Genomic DNA, 9,549 nt, shown 5'->3' with positions numbered 1-9,549 from the left:
GGTATCTAATGCGATACCTAAGGGGATATATTGTATAATGTGTGGGCTACAGTGGCGCTAGATCGAGCGCTCCATGTAGCGGATTGATACATATTTTAAACTGATACATTTAATAGTCCATTTAGTGATACTAAAATTAGCGATCACTCGCTGCGCTGGCATCTCCACAGCGCACACTATTAAAATATAGTGGTCTCCTACTTTTATGATATTCTGCATACAAATTTTCCTGGAACTATCAAGACAGGAAGAGGCCCAGGCAACAGCACGGCATTCCCTGAAGCTGGTGGGGATAGATACCAGCTAAGGCATATATAGCTGTTGTGACTCCTCACGACAGCATCCGGTAAGCGAATTGCGCACCATAATATTATACTGTTTATAAGGCGGTACGACACATGAGGCGCCGTGTTTTTTTGTCTTCTTCTTGTTCACAAAATATTGGAAGACGTCCGGAGCATTCATCAAACCAAAAGGCATAACCAAATTCTCGAAATGACCCTCAGGGGTATTGAAGGCCGTCTTCCATTCGTTCCCTTCCCTGACCCTGACTAGGTTGTATGCCCCTCTTAAATCCAACTTAGAAAAAACCTTAGCCCCAACAATCTGGTTAAACAGGTCCGGGAACAAAGGAAGCGGATATGGGTCATGAATCGTGATACGGTTCAGCTCCCTGAAATCCAGACAAGGTCTTAAAGAACCATCTTTTTTCTTAACAAAAAAAAAAAAAAAACAGCGCCAAAAGGTGACTTCGAGGGTCGGATGTGTCCCTTTCTCAGGCCCTCAGAGATATAAGTACGCATAGCGACTCTTTCAGGTTGGGAGAGATTATATAAACGAGATTTAGGCAGCTTGGTGCCTGGGATGAGATTAATAGGGCAGTTGTACTCCAGGTGTGGGGGCAACTCCTGGACACCACTCTCAGAAAACACATCCGAAAATTCTGAGAGAAAAGATGGCACAGTCTTGGTGGAAACCTCTGAAACAGATGTCGTGAGGCAATTCTCTCTGCAAATATCACTCCAACCATTTATTTGCCTTGCTTGCCAATCAATGGTGAGGTTATGTTTAGTGAGCCAGGGTAGCCCCAACACTAGAGGAGTAGGTAATCTGCTTAAGACGAAACATGACATATCCTCAATATGAGTGTCACCCACAGTCAAACGGATATTGTGAACTATGCCCTTTGACGATCTTTGAGAAAGTGGAGCGGAATCGATAGCAAAAAAAGGTATATCCTTTTCCAAAGTGCATACCTGGAAACCATGCGTTATTGCAAACTGATTATCAATGAGATTGACAGCTGCTCCACTATCTACAAAAATCTCACAAATAATGTTCTTGCTGTCTAGCGCCACTCTGGCAGGTAGGAGAAAACGGGAACTACAAGTAAATGTCAATCCTTCAATTTCCGCGTCAACCTTGCCAATAGTAGCAAATGGAAAGTTTTTAGAGGTTTTTTATTTATTTTTTATTACCCTCAGAAAACTCCATGAATCTCCTAGAGGGGCAAACATTTGCCAAATGATTTATACCCCCACAACAGAGGCAAGCGAACCCAGCTGCATGGCCTCCTCCTCATAGGGAATTGAGACTGACTGAGACCCCTGCGCACTGATTGAGACAGTCCCACTGTCCTTGGGCTGAATATGACAGGAAGGAGTAGTCTCCTATCTCTCTCTAAGACGCCTGTCAATACGAACAGCTAGAGACATGGCAGACTCTAACAAGGCTGGTCTCTCATGAAAAGAAAATGCATCTTTCAATCTTTCCGAATGACCATGGCAAAATTGACTTTGGAGTGCAGCATAATTCCAACCAGTATCAGCTGCCCATCTCCGAAATTCTGAACAATATATCTCTGCGGACTGTTTACCCTGGCATAAAAGACGCAGTTTAGATTCAGCCAGAGCAATACGATCCAGGTCATCATATATCTGCCCCAGGGCTACAAAAAATTAATCCACTGATCGGAGGGGCCGTGCCCCGACCAGCAGCGAAAAGGCCCAAGACTGAGCGTTATCCCTGAGCAGCGAGATGATGAACCCCACCCTCTGCTCCTCATCACCAGAGGAATAGGGAAGTAGGCGAAAATGGAGTTTGCAAGCCTCTCTAAAGTGAAGAAAATTCTCACTACCCCTGGAGAACGTATCCAGAAGCAAGATCTTAGGTTCGGAACAAACTCCATGAACGTTTTATGGAGACCTGCTACCTCCAGCGATAGACCCTGCATGCGGTCAATCAAGGCTGAAACCGGATCCATGCTTAAGACGGTTATGGCGGTTTATAATGTCACGGATGGTGTTGCAGAAAGCTGGAACTTATAAATAAACATCCGACTGGCTTGATCCCAAACTAAGGAGCATATGGGTGAGCCCTAAAAAACCCATAGAGCTCTCCCTGACTGCTATGCACATGCAAAGGTCTTTATGGTAGACGATTGCATGTCCACGTACCTAATACTATGTGACACCTTGAAAACCCTATAATAGTGAGGTGACATGACCAGCGGCTCCCTGCACTTAATACGGACGGAGTTAGGGTTACCTAGAATCAAGCCAACAAGGAAACACAAATAAAGGAAACAGACTTATCTGAGGAATCGGCAGACGCAGCCTTCAGCAGGAAGAAGTATAAACCGCAAAGTGAGGCAGTATGGGAGGGAATATAAAGGGAGACAATTAGTGTAAACAGGTGACAGCTGGGAGAAGGAAAGGAGATGACAAAGTGAAACCAAAACAAAGAACTTCATGCAGGTAGAGAAGAACATCAACAGACCTTCTCACAGAAGTATAAAAACTGATTACCATTGTGCGCCTGATCTATTTTTTTTCTGTAACAATAAAAAACATGGATCAGGCACCATTGACCTAGGGTACTTTCACACTTGTGGCAGAGGATTCCAGCAAGCAGTTCCGTCACCGGAACTGGCTGCCGGATTGGCAATCCGGAAGAAAACTGATGGCATTTATCAGACAGATCCGGATCTGTCTGACAAATGCATTGAAATACCATATCCGTCTCTCCGGTGTCATCTGGAAAAACGGATATGGTGTATATTTTTTCAGCATTTTTAAAGGTCTGCGCATGTGCAGACCGGAAACCTGGTTCTGTGTTGCCGGAACACTTAATGCCGGATCAGGCACTAATACACTTCAATGTAAATTAATGCCGGCAAATGATCAAGATTTTGGGCCGGAGAGAAACGTGCAGCATGCTGCGGTATTTTTTCCATCCAAAAAACGTAAGAGTGACTGAACTGATGCATCCTGAACGGATTGCTCTCCATTCAGAATGCATTAGGATAAAACTGATCAGCTCTTTTCCGGTATTGAGCGCCTGTGACGGAACTCAATACCGGAAAACAAAAACGCTATTGTTAAAGTACCCTTAGGCTACTTTCACATTAGCGTTTTTGCTGGATCCGGCTGGGCTCATCAAAAACGCTTTTGCTACTGATAATACAACTATCTGCATCTGTTATGAACGCATTCAGTTGTATAATATTTAAAGGGGTTCTCCAAGAGTATAAAATGTCCCCCCATGTGTCAGGCACCCCACATGAAATATACTTTCCCTGGTCTAGGGAAGCTCGTCCCCGTCTGCCATTGGCTGCTCCTCCCTGACATCGGATGTTTTCATCCGTGTGCAGGGAGAAGCAGCAGCGGTGGTGCGGGGACCAGGAGCGGTGCAGAGAGAGGGCATCGGGGGGAGTACATTCCATGTGGGGTGCCCGGTACACGAGGGGACATTTTTTTTAGAACCCTTTTTTTTTTTTTTTGACCAAAAAAAACATAGCCAAGACGGATCTGTCATGAACTCTATTGAAAGTCAATGGGGACGGATCAATTTTGTATTGTGTCCCATTGGCTTGCATTATGGGTCATGACGGATCCGTCTTAATCCGCATCCCATGACGGAAAGAAAATTGCAGCTTGCTCTCCGGAATGGGAAAGAAATGGAACGGAAGGCATTTTGGTGCACTCCGTTTCATTCAGTTCAGTTTTGTCCCCATTGACAATTAATGGGGACAAAACTGTGTTTTTCTCTGGTATTGAGACGCTCTGCCGGATCTCAATATCAGAAAATAGACACGCTAGTGTGAAAGTAGCCTTTCACTGATCAGATTTGTTCAGTTTCGCAAACCAGACACAAAAACACTGCTTGCAGCAGTTTTGTGTCCGGCCCCAAAATGCAACTAAACTAAAATGATGCTACCTGATCAGTGATTGACAATGAATGGGGACAAAACGGATCAGTTTCATTCAGGTTGTTGAGATTCTCTGCTGGATCTCTAAACCTGAATTAAAATCGCAGATGCGAAAGTAGCCTAAAAGTATTCCAAAGTTATTACCACATAAAGTGACACCTCAGATTTGCTAAACGTGACTTGGTCCATAGGTTGAAAATTGTCCATATGGGGCTAAAATGTGGCAGTGCGATCTGGGCGGAACAAGGCTTAGAACACATTACACATAACGTTGGACAGAAAAAGCGACATCTTCTCTCCCCACGTGGTAGGCTCTGCACGGGAGAAGGGCACGGGCGGAATCAGCCCTCGAAAAGCGCTATGCGCATGCGCGGTTCGACATGCTCGCGGGGCGAGAGCAGCGAGGCGGTTGCTGCGCCTGGCGCTAGTTCCCGCCCAACTTCGTCCGCCCCCCGACTGTGAAAGCGGCCGCAGAGCATTGTGGGAGCGGCTCAGGCGGTAAAATGGAGGATTTGTCAAACGAAGGTAAGTGGTGCTAAAGCCGCGGCTGTAACGTTTCTGAGGCGGGCGGTGCTGTCTGCTTTCCTGCTCTGAGGTGCTTCGCTTTCTGATGCGTCCGGCACGGCTCCATGCCCAATATCGTACGCTGCCAGGGCCCCCTTGAGGCTGGGGGCGCGGCTCAGGAGAGACCCTGGTCTGCATGAGGCCTGCCGCTTGTGAATTGTCTCTGCTGAGCGGGGCAGTGAAGTCTTCCTTCATCCGGGGTATTCCACCTGATAACCGCATGGAGCCTGCCCTGCCTCCATTGTTTACAGGCAGAGCCATGTCCTAGACTTTCCACCTAGAACGCCTGATCTGTGGAGGAGAGTGCAGCCCTTCCATGCCTGCCTGTAGTGGAGGTCATGGGGACTGGCACCAAGCCTCTGTGGTCAGCATTTGGACTCTGTGTACATACCTGCCAGAGGCCTCTAATGTTACCTTCACATTTACATGCAAATGGTGCTGGCTGGCCCCATGGGCTAGAATGGGCTCTGTTGTGTCTTGCCTCTGACACACGCGGATGCAGCCTAAACTGTTGCATAGTTGTCAGTGCCTTTCTCAGAAGTGACCAGAACTTTGCTTTTGTTTCTAGCATCTGGTCCCATGAATGAACTCTTGGCATATTGGGTCATTCTGCTTTCTATTTATCTGCCTAATAGCTCTGCTTGCTGCTGGAGCGGAGGCAGCTATGTAGTTCCAACTGATCAGATACTGATGTCCAGAGGTCACAATAAGGCCTAAAGCAATATTACGTTTTTAAAAACAACTCCATGTATTTCTACGCATGAGACCTTTTTTTTTTTTTTTTTTTTTTTTGTTTGTTTTTTTTTTGGGTCTGGAGAGATGTCGGCTCAGTCCCTGCCATCTGTGCCAGCGTTACTCCAGACCACTGTAAGAGTCTGGCACCTATTGAGCCCTGCTGCAACAGCTGGGATTAGAGAGCCCAATCCTGGACACTTAACCCCCACTCCGCTCCTGATGCTGCATCTAGGCAGTGCCACCACGCCTCTCAACCTGGCAAACACAATTGTAAAGGTCTCAAGACCTGCCATGACTGGATGCCTGTTAGATTGTGCCACAGGCCTGTCACTGTTGTCAGATATGAAGTATACCAGTGAATTAAAAATTGTGTACCCTAGTAGAACTAAAAACTAACAAACATTTATATAAAATTAAAAAAAAACCTTCTATAGTCATTTTATTTTGATTAGTGGTTAAACACCCTAACTGTAAAAATCAAACTCTTCCAGAACGACTTTTTTTTTTTTTGTTGCATCTCCTAACAAAAATCATTATCAAGCAAGGGGGGGGGGGAGGTCATTGCTAATGTAATGTAACACCTGAAAACCAGTCCAGCAAAATCTCTGCTCCACATGGCGCTTCATCCCTTCTGAGCACTTCCATGTGCCCATACAACAGCTTATGTCCACATTTATTTAAGAAGTGTAGTTTGAGTCTCAGATGGCACCAGCTGGGAACATCATATTTGGCACTGGAATGCTGTATCTGTGCAAAAATTGCAATTTTTATTTTTCACCGTCCACTGTGCATTCATTTCTACATAATATCGGTGGTGACTCCGCTTACTAATACCATGAGGGGCACAGTTTCCAAACTTGGGTAACCTACAGCTGTCAGCACAAGATGCACAAATGAACACACTGTGCCTCAAATGGTGCTCTTTTACTCCTGAACCCTCTAATATGTTCTGGCAAAAGATTAGGGTCACATGGAGGGCGTTTAGAAAACCAGGAAACGCAGCAAAGGGGTTCATTCAGGCGTCTGTATGTTTTGTAGTCCGCAGATTTAGGGTCTGCAAAACATGGATACCGGGGCCATGGAACAGAAGTACGGATGTGAACATTATGTGGTTTGCTGTCCACATCTTTTGTGGCCCCTTAGAAACGAATGGGTCCACATCCGTTCTGCAAAATTGCGAAACTAATGCAGACTCAAATATACGGTCGTGAGAACGGGCCCCAATAAAAAGAGGGCTGACTTTTCACACTGGCCCATGATGGGCAAAATATACTTGCCTGAGATTGCATATCTGTGGAAAAATTGCAATTTACACTGTGTACCATCTGCTGTGCATTCATTTTTGCAAAACACTTGTGGGGTCAAAATTCTCGCTTGACTTAGTAAATGCTGTAGGGGTGTGGTTTCTAAAATGGGGTCACTTCTTGTTTGCATTTGTTGGCCAGTTCTGTATAAAATGCCAAACTCAAATACCCATAGTGCTCTTTCTCTTAGATCATACCAGTGTATTACTGTATTGCGTCGGCAGCAGGGAGCGCACTGCGTCATAGCAACCAATGACGCCGTGCGCTCCTGCTCTCAGCAGGAATCCAGCCCGTGGTTCCACGGACTGCTCACGGCAGTGAAAAACGGCCGTGTGCATTCGGCCTTAGGCTTCATGCACACGACCGTGGTGTGTTTTGCATCCAGAAAACACCGGTGGCGTCCGTGCGCGTTCCGCAATTTGCGGAACGGCACAGACAGCCTTTAATATAAATGCATATAAAAGTGCGGACAAGAATAGGACGTGTGAGAGAGATATAGATATATAAATAAATAATGCGAACAGCACACTGAGTGCTGTCCGCATCTTTTGTGTCCCCATTGAAGTGAATGGGTCCGCATCCGAGCCGCCAAAACAATGGCTGTGTGCATGAGGCCATAAGCTTATGAACCCTGTAGTCGGAGAGCAGTTTATGACCACATAGGCGGCATTATAGCACTTGGCAAGAATTATGTAACACATTTTGGATGCGTTTTCTCCTATTACTACTAAGGCTACTTTCACACTTGTTTTAGGTGCGGATCCGTCTGGTATCTGCACAGACGGATCCGCACCTATAATGCAAACACTTACCCTGGGTTCACACCTGAGCGTTTTACAGCGCGTTCAAACGCGCTGTAAAACGCTTAAGACATGAAAACCAATGCTTCCCTATGGGAAGGGTTCACACCTGGGCGTTTTACAGCGCGTACGAACGCGCTGTAAAACGCCCGACGCTCAAACAAGTACTTGAGCTTCTTTGGGGCGTTTTGACGCGCGTTTGTGGCCATAGGACACTGCAGTCAATGACACAAACGCGCGTCAAACGCGCGTTTACTATTACAAAAAACGCGCGTTAAACGCGCGTTTGAGGAACGCTCAGGTGTGAACCCAGGGTAAGATCCGTTCAGAACGGATCCGTTTGCATTACCATGAACAAAAAAAAAAATATATATTTTTTGTTGTTCATGATAATGCAAACGGATCCGTTTTGACTTACACTGAAAGTCAATGGGGGACGGATCCGTTTGAAAATTGAGCCATATTGTGTGAACTTCAAATGGATCCGTCCCCATGGACTTACATTGTAAGTCTGGACGGATCCGTTTGCCTCCGCACGGCCAGGCGGACATCCGAACGCTGCAAGCAGCGTTCGGGTGTCCGCCTGCTGAGCAGAGCGGAGGGCAAACGGTGCCATACTGATGCATTCTGAGCGGATCCGCCTCCACTCAGAATGCATTAGGGCTGGACGGATCCGTTCGGGGCCGCTTGTGAGAGCCTTCAAACGGAACTCGCAAGCGGAGCCCCGAACGCTAGTGTGAAAGTAGCCTAAATCGGTTTGGAAATTTACCTGAAGATGTAAAAAAAAAATTCTTCTAAAATTCTAAGCCATCTGACATCCTAAAAAAAATTAACTGACATATACAAAATGATGCTGACATAAAGAAGACATGTGGTTAATGTTAAGTAACTATTCTATGAGGTATCGCTATCTATCTTAACCCGTTCGCTACCAGCGCCGTACATGTACTGCGCTGGAGCTATGTGTAAACATGGCGCCCACTTGAATATGCAGTGGGTGCCATGTCTGGCACATCTCTGCTGTTTCAAACAGCAGACCTGCAGCTAATTACCGTGACCGGCAATATTGCTGAACGCAGTAATTAAATGCTTTAGATGCTGTGACCAAGTGAGATCACTGCATCTAAAAGCGCAAAAACCCGGAAGCGCTTCCTACGGATGCCCCGTGTGGCATCGGTACTTGCACTGAAATTGTTCATGCTGCAATTCTTATTTTGGCCACCAGATGGGTAAGGCCAGGATAAGAAATGTGCAATATTGAGGTTAAAGAGGATCTTTCACTACAATAAAAAAAATCTAAACTAAGCATACAGACATGGAGAGCGTCACCCAGGGATCTCCCTGCACTTACTATTATCCCTGGGCGCTGCTCCGTTCTCCCGGTATCTTCATATGTTCGGCTCAACTGGGTGGAGCCTGCCGGCGTCTCCTTCTCCCAGGCTGGAGGGCTGGACAATCGCAGCGCTCAGCTCATAGCCTGAGCGAAAAAAAAAAACCTCTCAGGCTATGAGCTGAGCACTGCGATTGTCCAGCCCTCCAGCCTGGGAGAAGGAGACGCCGGCAGGCTCCTCCCAGTTGAGCCGAAAATCTGAAGATGCTGGAGTGGCGCCCAGGTATAACAGTAAGTGCAAGGAGATCCCTGGGCGCCGCTCTCCTTGTCTGTATGCTTAGTTTAGATTTATTTATTTTTTTATTGCAGTGAAAGGTCCTCTTTAAATGGCATTTTAAAAATCCCCGATAGAACAAAATGAAGAATTAAAAAACATTATTTATAGGCTCGTATATGACACAAAATCATAAAAAAATTAAAAGGATAAAAAATAAGTTTAAATCACCCCCCTTTCCATATAATATAAATACCTAAATAACGATAAATATAAACACTACAACCAAAAACGCCCATACTATTAAAATGGAAAAAAAAATATTCCAATAC

At 45.8% G+C, this 9,549-nt stretch overlaps 1 protein-coding gene across 3 annotated transcripts in view; it reads left to right on the top strand.

The window, feature by feature from the left end:
* Window positions 1-4,597: 4,597 nt before the first annotated feature.
* Window positions 4,598-9,549, top strand: part of RANBP3 (RAN binding protein 3) — a 136,512-nt gene continuing 131,560 nt past the window's right edge. For all 3 annotated transcript variants that reach the window (XM_044305950.1, XM_044305959.1, XM_044305941.1), the window contains exon 1: window positions 4,598-4,735. In XM_044305950.1, coding sequence (XP_044161885.1) covers window positions 4,714-4,735 — 22 coding nt within the window. In that variant the 5' untranslated portion in view covers window positions 4,598-4,713. The remainder of the gene's footprint in view (window positions 4,736-9,549) is intronic.

The sequence above is a fragment of the Bufo gargarizans genome, chromosome 1 (assembly GCF_014858855.1).
Source record: "Bufo gargarizans isolate SCDJY-AF-19 chromosome 1, ASM1485885v1, whole genome shotgun sequence".
NCBI lineage: Eukaryota > Metazoa > Chordata > Amphibia > Anura > Bufonidae > Bufo > Bufo gargarizans.
Note: the sequence above shows the minus strand (reverse complement) of the source record. Positions and strands in the feature narration are given on the sequence as shown.